The sequence below is a fragment of the Cydia splendana genome, chromosome 11 (assembly GCF_910591565.1).
Source record: "Cydia splendana chromosome 11, ilCydSple1.2, whole genome shotgun sequence".
In the NCBI taxonomy this organism is placed as follows: domain Eukaryota; kingdom Metazoa; phylum Arthropoda; class Insecta; order Lepidoptera; family Tortricidae; genus Cydia; species Cydia splendana.
The window spans coordinates 10,671,737-10,694,717 of NC_085970.1; the positions used below are offsets into that span (position 1 = coordinate 10,671,737).

The window sequence follows — 22,981 nt, forward strand, 5'->3', positions numbered from 1 at the left end:
AAAATGTGTCCCTAGCATTTTCCATTTTCATCATTGCATCAGCATTGCATTACCTTTTCGTTGCCTGACCTAAATGTAGTCAATATGATGGGTGCTGATGCTGAGAAAGGGGCGGCTACAAGGCCTGGGGCCTAGGGCGGCAAAGACTGCAAATCCGCCACTGGTCCTATCCGATGCAAACTCCCGCATCTCTTTACAAAATGTATCAAAATGTTGGCAAACATACCTATGTTACCTACGTATTCTAAATTCATTCAATGAACTGCAATTGATAACGGAGTTTGGTGTGTGTCGATATATTGTAATGTAAAGAATGGGGTCATCGACCGGGTAAAACACATAAAAACATGGTAATAGAAAAACCACAATTACCATTTAATCGCGGGGCAGGTGCGGAGAAGGCCGTAAAGCGAATTTCAGCTTCGCCACAGTTAAAATATTATCTTAAGAACTAGGAGTCTGGAAATCAAGATAGGAAATTTCGATCACGGCCCATTATCGGAAAACCGAAAACGCCAAACACTACTGTGAGATTTTAGGGTCATAATCCCTATATAGGGGTCATCCATTAATTACATCACACGTTTGGGGGGGTTATGGGGTTAAGGAAATGTGACATGTTGTGACAGGGGGGAGGGAGGAGTCACAAACTTTGTGACGTCACTTTGACTTATTTAAATTATTTAATTCGCTGTAGGTACAGTTCATTAACAAGTTATTGGAACAATAATCATTTCTATTCGTTTAATTTTCTCTCCTAATCAGTTTTGGGTTATAAAATTACTAAAATTTATTTTTTCAGAAATATTTTATAATATTTCGATTTGCCGATTTCGTTGAAAAAATGTGACGTCACACCGGGTTTGCCAAATGTGACGAAGTGTGAAAATGAGGAGGGGAGGGGTCAAAAAACCTAGAAATTCGTGTGATGTAATTAATGAATGACCCCTAAATGTCAAAAATAGATTAAGATATGGTCACTAAAACAGTTTCCCATGGGACCGATATAATAATCGTGAAAAGATACCCCTGGGCCCATACATTTCGTCTACTTCGGGCCCTCAAGGTGTCCATCAGATTTTTTTCGCGATTTTGTGGTTAGTCCCAGGGGAAAATTTGTTTAATATGACATTTTTGACGTAACACATATTCAACATTCAGAATCACGACCCCAAAATCACCCAGTATAGGTGCAAAACTTAAGTATAAGTAAATTATTCTTTTGTGTGTAGCGCGATTGAATGTGACGGATACCGTTTTATCACGCTGTCAAGAAGACAAGAACGATCATTATATCCGTACAGATTCATATAAAAAAGGTACACTTACCAAAAAACTGTCTCTACTAATTTAATTGTGCCCCAGCCGACCGAACGCCGCGGAAAATGATTTTAACGGCCCATCTATCAAGATACACTTTACGATGACCGTAAAGGGAGATGGCCATTTTTCATCCCCCCAATTTTATGGAAGGGTTAAAGAAATTAGGCAAATAACGTTATGGATAAACAAGTAATGTGGAAATCGATTTTAACCATTCAACAGGCGTATTATGGATGGTTTTATCCGCGTGATAAAATAACCGTCACTTTTTAACACCGGGCGCTTGAAAGTGACGGATGTTGTTTTATCACGCTGCCACGTAGAGAAGAACGATCATCATATCCGTGTTGATATAAAAATATATTTGGTTTATTTTATCGTTTTGCTCGACATTTATCAATCAGCTCCTGTTGATATAGCTCTAGTTATCCTGGCGTTGGCAGAGTTGGAAACATCCATTGCCTTTTTAATGGAGTTAGGGTTTGCAATCCGGATCCGAAATGTATGAAATTATCCGGATCTGGACCCGGATCCGCGGATCTTCCCATTATAGATCCGTCGTGCAAACCCTAGGTAGTGTTTATAATTACCTGCACGCCGACTATGTTATGTTACAGATAAGAAAGTGCTAATGAGAGCTTGTCTATTATTTTGGACACTGTTTCTGGAGCTTTATTTTCTTATTATTTGGTCATATCAACATAGCCCGGTATTTCGGGGCAAAACCGTACCCGTGCTAGTGACTAATTAAATTATAAATACCGATGCAATCGTTATCATTATTATATCGATAGCAAGCAAACGTAGAAGAGAACTGCAAAATTTCGAACCGACTTGATACCGCGATGAAATGCGCAATGGTTTCCCATAAAAGTGATGCTAAGTCCAAATTTGATAGTCTGCCACGGCTGAATTTGCCGAAAGTACAAAAAAAGAAGGCCACTTCCGATGTGAAAAAGGGGGGCTGATTTAATCCATGTGATACCGAAATAATACTTATGGCAGCAGGTAGAAATTTACTGGTAGACACAGAAAAGAGAAATCTGTCAGTATTTTATTGCCGGAAGTGACAGACGCTCTCAAAGGTGACCATCGGGACCCCAAAAATTAACTCATCTGACACCACCATGAAACCAATTCCAGTCCAATAGTTACTATTAAAAAATAGTCTTAGCCATGGCGACAGATTTAAATACTTCGGTAAGTGACATTACCCGAAGATAATGCTTATTAACACAGAAGATAACGTACTGTACGTAATGCACGAATGCATATAAGATTATCACGTACCTAGCCAATGTCAATTATATACTTAGTCAACATACGACAACCTGATAGGTACCTACAAGGCTCACATGTTTGTTGTTCGGCGCCAAAGCTGACCGTCTTCACCTTCACGTCACACCCGGATTCAATTTTAGTTTGTGTTTAAGTAAATATGTTGTGGCTATTAGTAGGGTTATTCGCGGTTTCATTAATATTGTTATATTTTTACGGAACGCGGACTTTCGGCTACTGGGAGAAGCGCGGGGTGAAGCACGATGCTCCCGTACCGTTCTTTGGCACCGCGAAACGACAGTTCCTCCAGCAGATATCTTTAGCTGACATTTACCATGAGATGTACCAGAAGTATCCCAGCGAAAGATTCGTCGGATACTACCTCATGACGACTCCGGTGCTGATTCTAAGGGATCCCGAATTGGTTAAACATGTTTTAGTGTCCGATTTCAACCACTTCTCCTCCAGAAACGTGTTCCCACTTGACAAACATCCTGAACCGCTTTTGAAAAATCTTATTACCTGTGAAGGTGATCTCTGGAAGTTGTTGAGACAGAGGTTAACTCCCGCGTTCACGACCGGGAAGTTGAAAGCGATGTTTCCCCTGATCGTGGCGAGGGCTGAGAAGCTGCAGCGAGTGGCGGCCGAGGCGGCGGCGAGCGGCGCCGAGGTCGACGTGCGGGACCTCATGGCGCGCTACACCACCGACTTCATCGGCGCCTGCGGCTTCGGCATCGACACTGACTCACTCAACGATAAGAACTCCATGTTCAGAAAGCTGGGTACACGCATATTTAGACAAGAAAGAAGAGACATGATTGTAGCCATCCTTAAATTTTCCATGCCGAGTTTGATGACCAATTTTCACTTCTTTGCACCAGAGATCGAGAATGTTATGATGAAATTGGTAAAAACAATAACGCAGGAACGGGATTATAAGAACTCGGGCAGAAATGATTTTATCGACTCGCTTTTGGATTTGAAAGAGAAAGGGAAAATGATTGGCGAATCCCTGGTGCATAAGAAAGCTGATGGCACTCCTTGTGTGGCTGAGATTGAGATGGACGACGACATTGTGGTGGCCCAAGTGTTCGTGTTCTTCGCCGCCGGGTTCGAGACGTCCTCCTCGGCGACCAGCTACACGCTGCACGAGCTGGCGCACCATCCCGAGCACCAGAGGAGGTGTCAGGAGGAAATTGACGCGGTGCTAGCGCGTCATGATAACAAATTATCTTATGACGCCGTCAAGGAGATGAAGTTTTTGGAAATGTGTTTCAGGTAGGAGATAATGAGCGTGTCAACTTATTTTCCTTGCTTTAGGGTTCAAATTAGCAATTAGTCCGATCTTAGTCCAAGGCCGATTTTCGGTTTGATGTCTTGAAAAAAATGTACCTAATTCAACCTTGAGTGTAGATTACTTCTAAACTATATTAATAAGGGGCATTGAGCGAATTAATAATACAAGTTTGTTTTCTTTTTTATCATTTGCATTAAACATTCGGAGGTTAGTGAGAAATAAATAATGTATTATTTTTTGGGACGTCCTTCCAACTCGTCGAAAAGGAGTCCGGTCTTATCCAGATATACCTTAATGTAGGTATGTTTCTGTACTAAGAGCAAAAGAGCGTCGGTGGAGTTTACGAGGTGTCAGTTTACAGTGGAGACGGTGGTACAATCTGCAATAATCTTTGGGAAAAAATATTGTCATAGTACCTATGCGTTTTTCAAATCTTATAATATACCCATTTATGATTCATCGATGTATTAATCTTAAATACAATGTTTATCAAAGTAAATTATCACATAATGATTCATATTTTCAGTGAAGGCATGAGGCTATTCCCCTCCCTCGGCGCTTTGCAACGCATGTGCGTGAGAGCCTACACTATCCCGGGCACGGACGTGACCATCGACCCCGGGGTCAACATCATCGTCCCGGTCAAGTCGCTGCACCTGGACCTGCAGTACTTCCAGGACCCGGAGGAGTTCCGTCCGGAACGGTTCCACCCGGACAATGTTTCCGCCATCGACAAGTATACATATCTGCCCTTCGGGACCGGACCGAGAGCTTGTATTGGTGAGGTTTTCTTTATATTAATTAAATCAAAATGTTTTACTCAGTAAAATATGATAACTATTTTTCTAATTTTAACCAACATCTAAAACTTGGAGGATGGAATGGGAATGTTTTTTGACTCTGTAAATGCTAACTAACTAACTAACTATTTTGGCTCAGCGATCCAAAGAGAATCTAGGCCTCCGAAACGAGAGCGTGCCACCTGTCCCGATCCTGCGCAACTTCCTGCAGTTACTGACGCGAAGCTAAAGCAGATCCGCCGCCACACTGTCTTCCCAGCGATACCTGGGCCGACCCACCGGACGGCTACCAGTCGGTCGTCCCAAGAACACCCTCTTGACAGCCCGATCCTCTCCCATTCTGAGTAGGTGACCGAACCAGCGAAGTCTGTGCGCTTTCGTTTCGCCGACGATATTGGGTTCGGCCACTAACTCCTCGATCTCGGCATTTTTCCGGATCCTCCAGGTGCCGTCATCTCTCAGAATAGGACCCAGGATCTTGCGAAAAACTTTTGTCTCTGCTACCAGGAGACATTCTTCTTTTAGTGTCAGGGACCAGGCCTCACAGCCATACATTAGGATAGGCCGTATAACGGTTTTATTATATCCGTAACTTTGTATGTTTGCTGAGAAGCCCGGGCACCAACACTTTGTGGAGGGCTGCACTGCACCGCAGGGCGTTTTGGATGCGTATGTTGATCTCCTCCTCTCTGGTGTTTGTGTCGGTAACAGTGCATCCCAGGTACCGAAACTTCTCAACTCCACGGTAGACGGTACCCGCAACATGAAGACTATCACGCTGGATGCGTGTATTCTTGTAACGTTTCATGTGGAGGTATTCAGTTTTTGCCTGGTTGATCCTGAGACCTAAACTAGAGGCCTCTCGTTCCAGGACACTAGCTGCTTCCGCTACCTGTTCACGGCTCTCCCCTAATAAAGCTAGGTCATCTGCGTACCCCACCACCTTGTGCTTGCCGTTCAGCTCTACCCCTATGTCTAACACAAAAACTTTCCGGACAACATATTCTAGGGCTAGATTGAAGAGCACAGGCGATAGAGCATCCCCTTGCTTTAGGCCGGTCATAACCGTGAATTCTTCAGACAGCTCATCCCCTACTCTGATTCGCATTCTGCTCTCTTTGGTTGCTGCAGTAATTATGTCAACTAGTTTTATGGGGATGTTAAAATCAATAAGAATGGAGTATAGAGTACCTCTGTCTATGCTGTCATAGGCCTTTGTGAAGTCCACAAACAATGAGTGAATGCTTTGTGCGTACTCCCACTTCTTTTGCATTAGTTGCTTAAGCAAGAAGATCTGATCCGTCTGCTGCGATTTCTTCTAAAACCACATTGATAGTCCCCTAGGATTCTTTCGGCGTAGGGTTCCAGCCTCTTTAGCAGCACGTTGGAAAGGATTTTGTACGCTGTTGTGAGTAAGGCAATTCCTCGGTAGTTTGTGCACTTCTTTTTTGAGCCTTTTTTGTGAACAGGACAGATAACACCCACGTTCCATTCCTGTGGCGGTTCTTCTAGCTCCCATATCCTTATCAAAAGCTCGTAAACTTTCGATTGGACAGTGCCACCACAGTTCTTCCAGATTTCGGATGGGAGCCCATCAATGCCGGGAGCCTTGTTGTTCTTGAGATGCATAATTATGGCTTGGTGAACCTCCTCAAAGCTTGGAGGGGCGACTTCGGGATCATCGGCGCTACTGTTGTTGGGGTGAGCCGGCGCATCTAGAGGGGGGCAGTTAAGCAGGTGTTGAAAATATTCTTTCCACATATTCTTAATTTCAGCTCTGGATGTGACGAGATTACCGCTGTCGTCCTCTAGGATTTGGGTAACAGGCTTATAGCCTTTTTTGAAACCGCTCAGCTCTTTATAAAGCTTTCGAGATTGATTAGCTCTTATCAGTGTTTCCATCCCCCGTACTATGCTGTTCAGGTGTTCCCTTTTGGCTCGTTTTATAATTTTTTCGTCTCCACCTGCAGGAGTTTGTGCATGACCTCCCACTGAGCATCTTGTTCGGCAAGGATTTTGTATTTTCTCCGTTCCTCTATAACCCGCTCACACTCCTCATTCCACCATTTCCGTCTTTTCTTCTTTTTCTTACCACCCAACACATTACGCGCCACTCTAGTCACTGCAGTTTTTATATTTTCCCACATCCTGTTAACATCCTCATCAACTTTCAAGCCCTTGAATCGATTACTGAGTTCTAGCTGAAACTTATTTTTAATCTCATGATCTTTTAACTGTTCTATATCAAATTTGAAATCCTGTTTATGTGCGATCTGTTTGTCTATCTTAATCTTAACTTTAATTTTTATGGCTAACATAAAGTGGTCGCTGTCGCAATCAGCACCTCTAAGCTCCCCACGTCTTGTATTGCACATTTGTGTCTATCGTCTATAAGTACGTGATCGATCTGGTTAACGGTCTGCCCATTGGGAGATTTCCATGTAAATGCTGTGTCTTTATTTAAAGCAGTGAACGAATATATTTAAGGAGTCAAAAGGGTAAAATATATTGTATTTCAAACTGAAGATGTGATTAACCTAAGAAGAAGTGTTTATATAACCTTTACGTGTGCGGACTGTGCGGTATATGCCAGAAAAATGCAGCGAGCGTGTAGGACACGCACAAAAAACGTTAATCTAATAAAGTTCCTAAGTATTTTATTTTATTTGGCAGGCGAGCGTCTAGGCTACATGCAGTCGCTGGCCGGTCTGGCTGCCCTGCTGAGCCACTTCTCCGTGGCTCCCAGCATCAGCACACGCCGCAAGCCGATCATAGACACCAAGGTCGTGGGCGTTCAGAGAGTCAAGGGAGGTTTGCCCCTAGCCCTTATTGCCAAGAAAAAGATCCAGTGAAGACACTAAAGTTCGTCTATTCTTTTTTTATTCTGTATTGTTTTTGAGTGCCACAATAAACGTCATACTTTTTTTTGTAATTTTGACGTTTGTGGTGTTATTATTACCACGGGACTAATTAATTAAAACCAGGGACCATGGCCATGTAGAAGTTAACATTTCCAAACGCAAATAAACTAGGCAGTTATTTTATGAAAATGGTTTCTTATGCAAAACTGCTGCGTAGGTACCTAATAATTTGACCGCTTAATCCGCCGCTTAAAACGTGTTGTTCCAAGGACTCCTTTTTACACATTTTTTGTGTCTTTACACCCGAATTATTAGTTATAGTTTTTGCCGTGGGGTATTTTCACGAGAATGTCGGTTACGATATGCCATTCATCTAATCTAATAGGTACTTCTACTACCTATTTAATGACTTGCCCCCTTATTCATAAAACGCACTACAAACCCCAATTAGCTAATAATCGTTTGTCTTTATCTGTAATTTTGACTTATGTATTTGTAGCAAAGGGATAAAAAGTAATTTCAAAAATATTGCAATTTTGATTTTTAGTCAGGCCCGTAATGTTTTTTAGGGGTTGGTCAACAAAATGGCAATATATAATCTCGAGCTCTACGCATTTGATGAAGAGAGGCCATAAGTACCAATAATACCAAAAACATTTCGAAAACGACATGCTCGTGGAATGCCCTCGTAGGTGAAATATGTTATTCACCACATCAGCTGTTAAAAGGTCTCTTGATTGTCCAGAAACTGATGAGAAAGTTGCATTTTATCCACGTGTGTCAAATACAAAGGTTGAGTTGTTTCCTTATGTTGGCTGGAAGAATTGACTTTTAAATGATGACTTTGATTGATAAATATTTAATAAGGTAACATTAATTTTGTTATTATTAAATGGATGGTGTTTAGCAAAAATGAGTCATCCCACATCCATTTTGCAATAAAATGTCAACTTTAAGCGTTAATATTTTGAGTTGACATCTTATTGAAAAATTAATGTGGGTTGACACATTATTGCGTATCAGCATCCAAATATACTAGCTACGCTCGTGGTTCAATAATTTTGGAATCTTTCGCTTGCTCGGATATCAAGAGAGGTTTAACAACTTTTGCCCTCTTGTAAAACAAATAACTATTTACTACCAGTCAGTGTTACCTACATTTTGTCTTGTTTTTTCATATGTTTGTGTAATGTTTTTTTATAATAAAAAATAAATACTTATATAAAAATAAATATCATTTCAGATTTTATTTCAGAAGACAGGTTCTATAATATGGTTAGTCACTCTTTGTCAGACTATTTTTAAAAAGGAAAGGAAAGAAAAAAAAAGCACATAAGTAATGTTCAACAAATTAAAATTAAAATAGGTAACAAAAACATACCTAAGTACTTAAAAAGCGACCACCCCCCTCCGTCGCCTCATGTATCCCGTGAACTTCTTATCTCATGCAGATCCATGCAGCGGCCGAGGACGGGCAAATCCAGCCTGTCAGCGATCATCTGCACTCTGCAGGATACTTTTGCCGCTCCCTCGCACACGTCGTATAAGCGTATAACGGATACCGACTTTATGCTTATTATTGCATTAAAAACGTCGACGGCCGCGACGGCAAACATGCCCAAACAATAAGTACTGTACCCTCCCCAAATATATCTATAAACCCCACTTTATAAATACATATAATAAACCCCCCCTTAATAATTACCCCTATAATTTGGCCTTGTCGTGATCGTCTAGCTAGCAGTTAGGACCCCCTCGAAGTGAACCGCGGAAACCTAGATTCTTTAATGAGTAAAGCTAAATTTTGGACTCGGTTTTTAGATATTATTTTTACCTACCTAGATTTTAATGAAGGAATATCTAAAATACTAAAATAATTTATTACGTAGCTAAGAAATAGAATGAAACCCTTTTATTTAATTATAAGAATAGGAAATACTACGAGTTTTATGGCGTAATGTAAATAATGTTAAGAGAACCAAAACTAGAATGATATTGAAGATATGCAGCGTATATATGATAATTGATAATATAAATATAAAAATATTTGTTGATAAAATCCTGCTACGCCTATTAAGTCCCCGGGATAACATAGAAGTAGCACTCCTGAGGTAAGCTCATTTACTCCCTAGGATTTTAAGGATAATTACAGTTAACTATCAACTTCTAAGCGATGTGTGACTTATTCACACGTGCTACTCCGTATGCCCGATGCAAGTCTGGGAACTCTTAGTCCGATTACAAAATCAATCGAAACACCTAGCCTACCATTTTAGCCGGAAGGGCTATGACCAACACTTCGTAAGATAAGCGCACCTAGATGATGATGAAAAGAAGTGTCAAAGTATCCATCAGTCATCAAAATTACTATTTAATCTTTTTTACATTCAAAAGCTAAGGATACGAATCCTTTAATCCCATTTCCCAGAACTAAGAGTATAAACAGTAAATCTGCTTTTTAGAGGTATAAACGAAGTACTAAGTTTATTTGTTAAAAATTAAGCTTTATAAGACTAAGAATATCAAGATGAGTAGATATATTTAGCTCGAAACATCCATTGGATTACTTCTGCCTGCCAAAGGGTCCCTAAAACAATCCTTTCTTCGATTTTCTATCTCAGAAAAGTCTGTGTTCCTAAACCCAGCTTGATATTAAAGAATTTGTTTTGTAAATACCTTAGAAACCGGATTACAATACCCAGTACTTCATTTCTACTCCAGAAGACCAGAATTGTGATAGATAAAATTGAAATATTACCTTTTTACCCAGATAAATTAAAATATTAGGAGATTTAGACGATTAACCACCTTACCGCATGACTTAAAATAATGATACCATATTTGAAGTCCTTAAAAGGAGAAATATATACCAACCTAATAGAAGCCCAATATTTAGTGTGTGATTCTACCCTATTCCTAAACGTAGGCCCTAATCTAGTATATTCAAAGCATAGTTCGTTCTTACCATCGACCTAATGCTTTGTAATATTCACAAGTGTTGTCCCTACGAGAAGCTGTAATAGTTCGGCAGGCGAAACCGATAAAGCAACCTACAGGCCGGTGTGATTGTGTCCCCCCATGGCGATTTGCACAAAGGCAGGGTGGCAACATGGGTAACACAGGTCCCTATTGTGTCTATGAATGGTATAAATAAATATATTTAATATCTCCAAATACTGTAGGTTTCAAATGAGCAGAGATTACTCTCAATGGCGCGCACGTGACGCCCTCATTCTAGTCTATCAGTTGGGCATTGGAGGCCAGGAAGGGAGAGATATTTCACTATCTGTGTTGGTATAAAGATAGTGCCAAGTCAACCCTTATCTTGGTAACAACACGACTCCTAACCGTTCCCCTTTAACATCGCAAGGTGGGAAGCGCTTAGTCGGACAAACTGTCAGTCCAAACAATGATCTGGCTTTAAAATTAGCAAAAAGGTACCTTAGAAAGGTATGAGAATATCTAAGTTTACTTTTACAAAAAGAACCCCACGCAAAATAAAACAAAATCATGAAATTCCCTTAAACACTGTCACTCTGAATCCACGCTTTGTAACGGTATCGTTCCCCAAAGCTGAATCCAGAAACACAATGTAGAAAACTTCACGACAAAAGAAACACAGGTACAGGCAAGCAAAGAATCTCCACTTAGTCTAAGTTCAGCGTTACGACAATATTGTCCCCGTAAAACCAAACACAGACACAAATTGCAAGTTTAAATTCACTAGGATAATTCCAGGTAAACCCAAACACAGAAAAAGTAGCAGAGAAACTCCACCCACCAGCACTATGTACGCCCAAAGCCAGGGACATTGCTAGCCAAAGATTAGAGAATGAATAAGTCCGTAAGCAAGGCCCGCTCAGCCTTATATAATATCCAAATGGCGACAAACGTTTCAACGCATCAAGAAGAAGAGTCATATATCCCCGTTTGTTTACTATTCGAAAGTGCTTATTCCCTGCATATTAATACTCATAATCGTTTAATGTTAGCAAGGTGGAGGCTATCAATGCAGTCATAAAAATAGCGACATGATCCTCTTAGAAGTAAAGATCTTAAATCCTTGTTTGTTTACTAAGTCATATGTCCCACTCATTAAGGCTCATAATCTGCCGACCCCAACGGAACCATACCCGAACAATACGATTATAAAACTGGCGACAGAATTCGAAATTCAAATATTTCAATCCTATTTTGTTTACATAAGCCTTATGTCCTACACTTTAACGTTCATAATCTATAAATGCTGATGAAACTATTTTTCAACGATACCTACGCACACTAAAGCAACCAAAAGTATGTTTGAGTTAACATCTTTCCCTTTATGATTCCAAATATTGCGTCCGTACTGAGGTATTTCATGTTTATTTGTATAATAATGTATTAAACATATAATAGAAGTTAATTATTTAATCATTGTAACATTTTATCTACCTCACGCTTTTTGAATTTTGCGGTTTAAAACGATATCAGAACGTCACCGCGCCTATACCTGTCAAAGTCAATGTAAACAACCTTACAATATCTGTTTTTACTAAGTTAATTAGCAATTAATTTAATCGTGGATACATATGATAAAGACTAGACTATGAAATCAAGTGCTTCGAGTTACCATTTTTAGAAATTTCAATGAAAACCGTGATGTAAACACACGACCGGCAAGGAAGCTCCCGGAAGCTTTCCTTCACCGCTAAAATGTAAGTTTTATATTGATAAATGAGCTTAATATTACGTAATAGGCATATGGCCAGTTACAGTACTTGTTGACTTTTCCGTAATGACGCATAAATATATTTGTTATTAAGTTAATAAATACCTATCACTATATCTTGCAAAGTCTTGTCCGACTCTAGTGTCGTGACAAGCACGAATATCTAATGTCACAATACAAAATTTCCTAGCGGCAACACTGAACAGCGCCCTCTGAGTGGAACTGTGGTAAGTTATTCCAACGTGGCAAGTTGTAAGGTAAAAACCAGTATGGCGCGAAGCGTGTGAGTGCATAAAAGTGTAATATACAGTGAGGAAGCCCACAGCTGTCCTGAGTCGTCTAAAGCTAAGTATCTTATGTTACTTGGTGCTCACAGTGGTGGTATGGTTTCTCTATGCAATGATCCCCTTTATCCAAGAGCAGTAAGTTCATATGAGGTTAGCTTGCCGCGGGATCTGCCGTGGAAGCTATTCCTGAGACCATCTTAGGTAAGGCAAACTAGGTTTCTCTGTCTGGGTATGACTTGATGTGCCCCAGGCTTCATCTCCACCTGGGTAGACTAGATGCGCCCCAGTGTGCGAGAGCCGTGGCGGTTTCGGCTGCACGGCTAGAGGCGTGTCGATGTGCGGCAGTTGCCTCGGCTCGGATGTTAGGCGTCCGGGTTATCCGACCATGTGTCGGCGGACCCCCCGCGGGGGGGGTCCTTAGAACCTTCATCTCCACCTGGGTAGACTAGATGCGCCCCAGTGTGCGAGAGCCGTGGCGGTTTCGGCTGCACGGCTAGAGGCGTGTCGATGTGCGGCAGTTGCCTCGGCTCGGATGTTAGGCGTCCGGGTTATCCGACCATGTGTCGGCGGACCCCCCGCGGGGGGGGTCCTTAGAACCTTCATCAGGCCTTGTAAGATGGTTCTCTTTTGTTGTAGAGATAAGTTATATGTATAGAAGGTGATGGTTGTATGAGAATACCATATTCATGAGCAATTAAACCCACAGATCTCGGGGTCAAACAACCAGCCACCATAAAGTAAAGCGAAGCAGACTGAGGCTCCTCTGGCCCAAGAGAAGTGGATCAGAGAGAGCGAGGATAAAGAATCCTTCATGGGAGATGAAGGTATGTAGGCCAAGCATTCTGTTACTCTTACACCCCACACCACACAAACAATAATAATTAGTGGCCGCCTTTCCCCTTTTACGGTCTTATTTGTATACCGTAAGTGGCTGGGGGAGAGGTGGCCATAATGGTGGTTAATGCTGGGATCCAGTAGATAAGGAATTAAGGCTTATAATATAAATAAAGAATGCAAGGCATACATTTCAATATAATCAGACATCTTTACTAACAGAAATCATAGATGGCGCTACTGGTATCAGAAGCTGCGAGATATCCTTTTTTACGAATATATGTTTGAAGTGTTTTCTTACGAAGTCTGGTTCGGCATTCATTTAGGCTCGTTTAAATAAAGAGGCTGGCATTTGTATTTATTAATTGAAGATAATTTGAGTAAATAAGTCATATTTTTATTTTGCGTAACAAGCGGAATATCAACTGTACGGAATGTACGGAGTACCAACTTGAAGAAATTGCATATGGTGACCGGAAACAGGACAACTACGTTTCCGTCGAGGTTGTATTTATGATTTATTTTACAATTAGAGTATAGTTGTAAATTATCAAGAAGAATATTGAGAGATAAAAGTAAAAAATATTGCAGCATTTGTCTGTATCTATTAAGTATGATATTTATTAATTTATTATTAAGAGAAATACCATTGTGTAATAGTGTCTTCGAGTTACCAACATAATAGCAAGAATAGGCTACGCAAGGTGTCTAGTAATGGCGGCAAGATGAGAGTAGGTGTTGCTACACTAAGAAGATTACCCACAAAATCAACGGAAGAGTACGGATTGTCGGGATTATCAAGATAACTAAAGAAGATGAAGACATCGGTTACTAAACGGATTCGACTTGGAAAATTTATGCGAGAACTGATTTTCCAATTAGACGGTCGGATAATTAAGTTATAACAAGCTGTTTCTAGATATAAGTAGGTAATCTATTTAATTTTGTGACATATTAACTGTTAACATGTTGAAAGATTGGCTGATTTATAGGAATATAATAAGAAGAGAAATACTAGTCGTAATAACCTAATAAGTATCTTATAGGAAATATGCGCGTAGTGAAGACGGGTTTGTACACTCTGTATTTTACTTCGCATGTTTTCTTTTTACTTTAGAATTATAAATTTAGTTTTAAAAATTCAAGTGTATGGCTATTTATAAGGAATAAACATAAATATTGCGAAAATTACCGATAAGAGTCCGAAATTCGTTTTAAAGTTTATAGAAATTTTGGGGGAATTTATGTTGACTTTGGCAACATTGAAAGTTGTACAGTACTCGTCCCACCATTTTAAATTGTTGGCGGAAGGTCACCGAACAGTTGCGAGTTCCCCAGGAAGGTTCCTTAAATTACACAGGTAATTTAGACAAATATTGTAATATAAAGTGCACCGACGAAGTGTTTAGCGTGTAAATAAGTAGGATCATCAAAAATGTCTTCATTTACGTTCATAGGTACAGTGAACTCGCCTCCGTCAACCACACCGGACGAGACAAAAATTTTCATCGGAATTGACGAAAACCCCGGATAAGACTGTTTAATACCAGGACAAGACTATTTCTCGGTAAGTTTTTAAGCATCTACTTTACAGCAATACGACTGAATTCTTAAATAAAACAAGAAAATGCGATCGTCATTTGCTTCGGCGTGGGACGGCAGCCATGATTATTTAGTTTGGACTAACTTTGGACGTCCAACCAAACAAGGAAAATCATCTAATTTAGCGAAGTTTCTTTCGATATTTATGCGAATCACAATGGAAATACGGGTCTATTACGTTCTTTTATTAAAATATTTTAACTTTCTAGAATTGACGAGGTGAAATATGGTAAAGGAAAATAGACCCTATTATTATGCCAATACGGTTCGTATTAGTGTGGTTTAGTTTAGAGTCGTAGTAGAATCTTCTAGAGCAGCGGATGTACATGGCGGATTTTAATATTTTTACAAGTTATAAAAGACCTTTTTGAACATTTTCTAGGGTTCTTAAGATATATAAATAGGTATATTTTTATTTTATCATGCATCTTGTTGGAGGTTTAGAAATACAACTGGCTTCCTTTCTGATTGGGTTTGCAGTTTATAAAAATAGCAATTGTGCTGTGTATATATATATATAAGCTAACATCTTCTTTACAGGATATTGTGGTGACATTTATGTGTTTTTAGATTTATTAAATAAGTGTTTCGTTGAAGTGTTCCAATAATTAAACAAACAAATGAGTGAAATAAAACTAAATAATTTTTAAATAATTAACTATCAAACAAGTGAAGTCTAAATAAAAGGTTAATAAATAAATAAACCAAACAAATGAATAAAATAAAAACGTTAACTTTCATCAAGCTGCGAGTGAGCTTAAGTTAGTGACAGAAGATTTTGTATTGTGGTATCAGTGTATAAACGTCAACGTCACTTGCTGATTTTGACATGGCTTAGGCTGGTGTAATTTATAAATAAATGATAAACAAAGATTACACATTTGTATGTCAGTGTGTATGTTATGTTGCCTACCATAAATTTATTATTTTACTTCCTTTCATAATAATTTCAAATAAAAGAGACATCGGTTAATAATTAATTCAATGGTTTTAATTAATTTAAATTAAAAGGAATTCAACTTTCTTACTTTAGTTTCAAATTTAAATGGATTTTAGAGAACTTTAGTTGGATTTAAATTTAAATACTTTGAGATTATTAAAATAAATAATAAGTGGAGTTATTAAAGGTTAATTAACCTAAAATATTAAATTATTTTATTGGTGTGACCGTTCAAATTATTAGAGAATTAAAGTTAAACGGGTTTGTTTCTGTGCGTTACAGGCTTAGACAAGACTACGGTCTAGACAAATACCAGAATGGACGACATTCTTTTAGCAAGGCTTAGGCTCATTAATGACAAACTCACAACAGACTTAGAAGTAATTCCGGTTACTGTTAATTTAGAAAATTTAGTGCAAGCTCAGATTACCTACGGTAAATTAGAAGCATCACTGAAAAGACTTAACGGAGATCTGACGGAGTACTTTAGGCTGGCTTTGACACCCGCATCGGATGAAATCTACTTGATAAGTGGACTTCAACTTCAAGCAGAAGAGACTTTAGCGGAACTTAAGGTGAAGATCGACCAAATATCTACAACAAGCAAACCATCAGAGAAGCTGACTGAAGCGAACTCCTCGTGCAGACTTCCTAAGCTCCAGCTGCCGGTGTATAATGGGGATGTACTGGCGTGGTATGAATTTTGGGATGCCTTCAGAAGCAACATCGATGCAAGGAACCTGCCGGAAGTGGACAAGCTTTCATATCTTAAGACTTCAGTCAAGGGAGATGCCAAAAAAGCCATTGACGGTCTAGCGACTACTAGCACCAACTATGCTATTGCGGTTTCAATACTGAAAGAAAGGTTCGGGAAAACTTCACATCTCATAGATGCGCATTATGCCACATTATATAAAATTAAGATGGCCAAAGGCAATGCGGATGATTGCAGAAGGACTTTCAACGAGATTGAAAGGAACCTTAAGATTTTAGAATCACTAGGTGAGAACATTAATCATAATCACCTGCGCTTCATGCTACTAGAGAAGTTTCCTTCTGATCTAGTATATGAGATAAAACTTAAAGTTAAGGATGATTCCATTCAAGAACTGAGAAGCCAACTGGACAAAATAATCACTGCCAAGGAGGATGCGGAGAGGATATCGAGTAGGAAACGCCCTCTGGACTCAGAAGCTAGTACGGTCGGGATTCTTCATGTGAATGCGAAACGCGCGAGATACGCAAGTCAGTCCCAACTACATCACAGTAAACAGAGTAAACAAAACCAGCAGAGAGACTTCGATAAGCGACCTGTACAGAAGAAGTTTAAGGGTTTCAAGAAAAATAGCAATAGAGGCAACAGACCAAACCAAGCTTCAACTTCAAGCAAGGATCAGACAGAAACTCAGCGAAGTCCTCAAGAGGTCAGGAAGGGATTGGATTGTATATTTTGCAAAGGGGGCCATTATAACGATAGCTGCCCTGAAGCATCTACTTTAGCCGAAAGGAAGAAACGACTTGAAGGACGATGCTTCATCTGTTTCAAGCAGAATCACTTGGCAAAAGACTGTAAGAGTAAGAAAAAATGCGCTCGCTGCCATAGTGAAGTACTGCATAATCGAGCATTATGTCCTTCAAATTTTCAGAAGGATACAACGGAGAAGAAACAGTCCTGACTGTTCTAGAAGAGGGAATCACTGCACTCCAAACGGCAACAGTTTATGCAAGCCCCCTAGATAATAAGAACAAACTATTTAAATATAGACTTCTCTTAGATCCAGGTTCCCAACGCTCTTATGTAACATTCCGGACTGCAAAGGAACTAAAGCTTCCCGTCGAAGAAGAGAGTCATCTAGTAGTATTCACCTTCGGCGACGATCCTCCCAGAGAGATACATAGCCCAATAGTCACTCTTCATCTACTATCTAGAACAAACAAGAACATAGTAATACAGGCTAACTGCGTAGAGCATATCTCCAGAGGTTATATACCTAATGTCAAGATGAAGAACTTACCGGAGTCATATACACTAGCGGACGACGGGTCGCTGAGCGGACCTGTACAGATCTTGGTTGGAAACGAATATTACTGCAACATAACTTACGAGAAAAGGGTACAACTGGATAGCAATTTGTTTCTGATCGACTCTGCACTTGGTTGGATAATTAGTGGTAGAGCAGAACCACAGCTTAGAGACGAGTCGTATGTAGTGACTTACACTCAGACTTGCATTGAAACGAAGCTTCATCAACCAGATCCACCTCTTTGTAATGGAGACATAAAGAGCCTTTGGGAACTAGAATGTATAGGTATTAGTGATTCCCCAAAAGCAACTAGAGAAGAAGAAGCCATCAAGTATTTTAACGATACAACCTTAAAATTAAATAATCGTTACACGGTAAGCTGGCCTTGGATAACTTATCCACCGGATTTACCTAATAATTTTGGAATGGCTTTTGGTCGTTTATCAAGCTTATTGAAGCGTATGGATCAAGATACGTTATTAGCATACAGTGATACGTTTAAACAACAATTGGATAAGGGTATAATAGAAGTTGTACCTACTTCAAGAACGTCAACAGGTAACGTCGTTCACTACCTACCTTTCCATGGAGTACGTCATCGAGGAAAACCTATGAGAATAGTCTATGATGCTAGCTCTAAAAGTAGCAAGGACACCAAGAGTCTGAACGAATGTTTGTACCGAGGACCACTCATGCTAGAAGACCTCACTGGCTTACTTATAAAATTTAGAACTCATAGGATAGGTTTAACCTCGGATATTGAAAAGGCGTTTTTACAGATGGCGTTACACGAGAAGGATCGTGATGTAACCAGATTCTTGTGGCTCAAAGATACCTCTAAACCGGTATCTCAAGACAACCTACTGTACCTTAGGTTTTGTAGAGTTCCATTTGGCGTCATTTCATCACCGTTTTTGCTTAATGCGACTATTAAGCACCACCTGTCCAACGCAGAAGATCAGCAAGTCAGACAGAAAGCAAACGACATATATGCGGATAACTTTGTTTCGGGTACTGACACTGTGGATGAGGCGATGAAACTCTACAGAAATCTAAAAGGATCTTTTCAAGATATTTCAATGTCACTCAGAGATTGGAGTTCAAATTCTAAGGAATTTATGAAGAAAGTCTCTGATACATGTAAAGAAGATAAAGTAAAGGTACTTGGCTTAGAATGGGACATCAAAAAGGATACTCTTCAGTTGAAACCTAACTTACAAGAAGAAGCTGTCACAAAGAGAGGAATACTGAAGACTATCGCATCAATCTACGATCCATGTGGTTATGCAGTACCCTATACCCTATCATCTAAACTATTTTTACAAGAGCTTTGGAAAGCTGGAGTGTCATGGGACTCACCATTATCGAGCGAACTAACGGAAGAATGGAACAAGATCCGACAGAATTTAGAAGCCATTAGGAAGGTGTCGGTGGACAGATGCTACATGAAGACACCAGTGGGAAAAGGCTACCAACTACACTGTTTCACCGATGCCTCTCTACAGGCTTATGCAGCATCAGTCTTTTTAGTCTGCGGCTCGGAGAAAAGCTTCATTATTGGTAAATCTCGGCTGATACCAATAAAGGACCAGGAGAGTCTCAAGATACCTCGTCTTGAACTTTTAGGAGTACTGATTGGCAGTAGACTGATAAAGTTCGTTCTTAAGTTTCTCCAGCAGAAGATAGTAAGACAAGTCTTATGGACTGACAGCCAGATCGTCATAGAATGGTGCAAATCTGACAAGCTATTGCCACCCTTCGTTGCCAGGCGGATAGAAGAGATCAAAACAAATAAAGATCTGGAGATCAGATACCTTCCAACAGAGCTAAATCCAGCTGACGTCGGCACCAGACCCACCTGCTCGAGAGAGGACAGGGAGAAATGGCTGAGTGGTCCACAATTTATAGTTCAAGATCCGAAGACGTGGCCAACAACTTCAGGCGGTGGACCAACCAGTTCTCTCTTGATTGGGGAGGGTCTTGGGATCCAAGAAGACGAAGAACTGATGGAAATAGTTGATCCGGATATACACAACGTTAGTCCGATGGAAACGGAGGACAGTATAACTGAAAGGGAAGTAGCGAGTCATGACAATGATCAAATGCCAGATAAGTTACTAAAATTGAAAGAAATTCAAGCTGAATACTTTCCTCTAGAGGTAGAAGGAAAGGTAACTAGTTTAAGTTTGAATTTAGGCATATTTAAAGACATAGATGAGTTACTAAGGTGTAAAGGTCGTATGAAACACGCAGACTGGACATTCGATAAACGCTACCCTATACTTATACCAAAAGATTCAGATTTCACCAACGAAATTATAATGAAGACTCATCAAGAAAATAAGCATGTTGGAGTAAGTCACACGTTAGACAAGATAAGGGAAACTTACTGGATACCACAAGGAAGAAGCCAAGTTCAAAAGATTTTGAAGAAGTGCTCCGAATGTATGAAGCATGACGGAGGGCCATATAAACTACCAGAAACTCCTGCGTTACCGAAAGAGAGGGTCAATTATAGCTCACCATTCACATACGTTGGTACCGACTATCTAGGACCACTTCTAATCAACAATGGGAATGGCAATTGTAAAAGGTGGATTAGCCTCTACACATGCTTAGCCGTAAGAGCCATTCACTTAGAAATTGTAAAGGACCTAACTGCGGAAGAAGGTTTAATGGCCTTACGTAGAATGATTTCAATAAGAGGTGTACCTACCTTAATAACGTCTGATAATGCGGCTCACTACAAGTTACTCTCAGAGATTCTTCAGAACCCATACTGCGTAGAGAAAGAAATAAGATGGAAATTTATACCACAGTTAGCACCATGGCATGGAGGATTCTATGAGAGATTAGTTGGTTTGGTTAAAAACTGTATGAAGAAAACATTACAGAAACATTTGTTGAATGACACTCAGCTAGTAACAGCGGTGAAAGAAATAGAAGCAGTTCTTAACACAAGACCCTTAACTTACGTAGATTCAGAGCCGGATCATGTACTAAAACCTTCAGACTTTCTTACCATGGGAAAGTGTATCATTATGGAAACTTCAGATAAGGATCCTACAACGTCGCAAGGGACGGTGACTAAGGACAATTTAATTAAAGGTTGGAAGAAAGCACGGATAATTCTACGAGAATTTAAAGAGATGTTTGAGAACAGGTATCTCCTAAATTTGAGAGAAAGATATTCCCACCATCCTAAAGAACCTAGAGTAACATCAAAGTTAGCACCTAAGATAGGTCAAATCGTGCAGATTAAAGGTGACACGAAGAATAGGATAAATTGGAAAGTTGGGAAAATAGTATCTTTAAAGGAAGGCGCCGACGGTTTATGTAGGGTCGCCACGGTACGAGTAGGAGATACAGAGTATACAAGATCCATCGCACATCTCTACCCGTTAGAGATCGAAGATGGAGAAGAACAGTGTAAACAAACATCATCTTATGAAGAAAGTGTAGAAGAACCGGTGCAGATTCCTGATCTTCAACGTCCACCAGACAAGGATGACGTGACGATGGAATCCCTCAAAGACGTTACTGAGCCTCCACCTGCGCAAATATCCACTCAAGAAGTAAGAGATCAACCAGAAGAAGTACAGCCTCATGCCTCGCCAGAAGAGGAACCGTGTTCCTCTAAACAAACAGTTGAGTCTATATCTAGTGAGTTAAACGAGCCTAAGCCTAAGTCTATGTCCGAACCAGAACCACTCGCGGTCGTCGACCTCGAGTTTTACGACCACACTGTTCCCGAGTCACACCACCTAGAGGAAGTTGCGCCAGAAGAACAACACGACGAAGCAAGACCTAAAAGAGCGGCAGCTCTCAGAGCCCTTGAGAAGATCAAGGAATGGACCAGCAATCTAGTCGCCGTGTTGCTGCCTGAGGCGGGGTGTGTCGTGACAAGCACGAATATCTAATGTCACAATACAAAATTTCCTAGCGGCAACACTGAACAGCGCCCTCTGAGTGGAACTGTGGTAAGTTATTCCAACGTGGCAAGTTGTAAGGTAAAAACCAGTATGGCGCGAAGCGTGTGAGTGCATAAAAGTGTAATATACAGTGAGGAAGCCCACAGCTGTCCTGAGTCGTCTAAAGCTAAGTATCTTATGTTACTTGGTGCTCACAGTGGTGGTATGGTTTCTCTATGCAATGATCCCCTTTATCCAAGAGCAGTAAGTTCATATGAGGTTAGCTTGCCGCGGGATCTGCCGTGGAAGCTATTCCTGAGACCATCTTAGGTAAGGCAAACTAGGTTTCTCTGTCTGGGTATGACTTGATGTGCCCCAGGCTTCATCTCCACCTGGGTAGACTAGATGCGCCCCAGTGTGCGAGAGCCGTGGCGGTTTCGGCTGCACGGCTAGAGGCGTGTCGATGTGCGGCAGTTGCCTCGGCTCGGATGTTAGGCGTCCGGGTTATCCGACCATGTGTCGGCGGACCCCCCGCGGGGGGGGTCCTTAGAACCTTCATCTCCACCTGGGTAGACTAGATGCGCCCCAGTGTGCGAGAGCCGTGGCGGTTTCGGCTGCACGGCTAGAGGCGTGTCGATGTGCGGCAGTTGCCTCGGCTCGGATGTTAGGCGTCCGGGTTATCCGACCATGTGTCGGCGGACCCCCCGCGGGGGGGGTCCTTAGAACCTTCATCAGGCCTTGTAAGATGGTTCTCTTTTGTTGTAGAGATAAGTTATATGTATAGAAGGTGATGGTTGTATGAGAATACCATATTCATGAGCAATTAAACCCACAGATCTCGGGGTCAAACAACCAGCCACCATAAAGTAAAGCGAAGCAGACTGAGGCTCCTCTGGCCCAAGAGAAGTGGATCAGAGAGAGCGAGGATAAAGAATCCTTCATGGGAGATGAAGGTATGTAGGCCAAGCATTCTGTTACTCTTACACCCCACACCACACAAACAATAATAAGTAGTGGCCGCCTTTCCCCTTTTACGGTCTTATTTGTATACCGTAAGTGGCTGGGGGAGAGGTGGCCACATCTAGTGTCCCCCAAGATTTTTTTTACAAGCAA

At 40.7% G+C, this 22,981-nt stretch overlaps 3 protein-coding genes and 1 long non-coding RNA gene across 4 annotated transcripts in view; 3 read left to right on the forward strand and 1 right to left on the reverse strand.

Moving 5' to 3' along the window:
* The window catches only part of LOC134794929 (uncharacterized), an 85,719-nt gene that overhangs the window by 25,918 nt on the left and 36,820 nt on the right, over positions 1 to 22,981 (reverse strand). The window lies entirely within an intron of this gene.
* On the forward strand, positions 2,762 to 7,550 carry LOC134795123 (cytochrome P450 6a2-like). Its single transcript, XM_063766956.1, has 3 exons — positions 2,762 to 3,879; positions 4,425 to 4,678; positions 7,372 to 7,550. The coding sequence occupies exons 1-3, from the start codon at positions 2,762 to 2,764 to the stop codon at positions 7,548 to 7,550; spliced, it is 1,551 nt and encodes a 516-aa protein (XP_063623026.1).
* LOC134795043 (uncharacterized) lies at positions 14,549 to 16,398 on the forward strand. The gene is made up of 3 exons (XR_010144774.1): positions 14,549 to 14,751; positions 14,849 to 14,958; positions 16,216 to 16,398. It is a non-coding gene; the product is annotated as an uncharacterized LOC134795043 (long non-coding RNA).
* Positions 18,988 to 22,822, forward strand: LOC134794786 (uncharacterized). Its single transcript, XM_063766573.1, has 2 exons — positions 18,988 to 21,937; positions 22,704 to 22,822. Exon 1 carries the CDS (start codon positions 18,992 to 18,994, stop codon positions 21,875 to 21,877), a length of 2,886 nt encoding a protein of 961 aa, XP_063622643.1. The 5' UTR covers positions 18,988 to 18,991; the 3' UTR covers positions 21,878 to 21,937; positions 22,704 to 22,822.

Excerpts from the sequence above, each read along its gene's own strand:
- LOC134795123 (XM_063766956.1), top strand. The coding sequence starts at position 2,762 with ATGTTGTGGCTATTAGTAGGGTTATTCGCGGTTTCATTAATATTGTTA. Across the intron at positions 3,880-4,424 it reads TTTTTGGAAATGTGTTTCAG|TGAAGGCATGAGGCTATTCC; the intron begins GTAGGAGATAAT and ends TCATATTTTCAG. Across the intron at positions 4,679-7,371 it reads CGGACCGAGAGCTTGTATTG|GCGAGCGTCTAGGCTACATG; the intron begins GTGAGGTTTTCT and ends TTTATTTGGCAG.
- LOC134794786 (XM_063766573.1), top strand. The coding sequence starts at position 18,992 with ATGAAACTCTACAGAAATCTAAAAGGATCTTTTCAAGATATTTCAATG.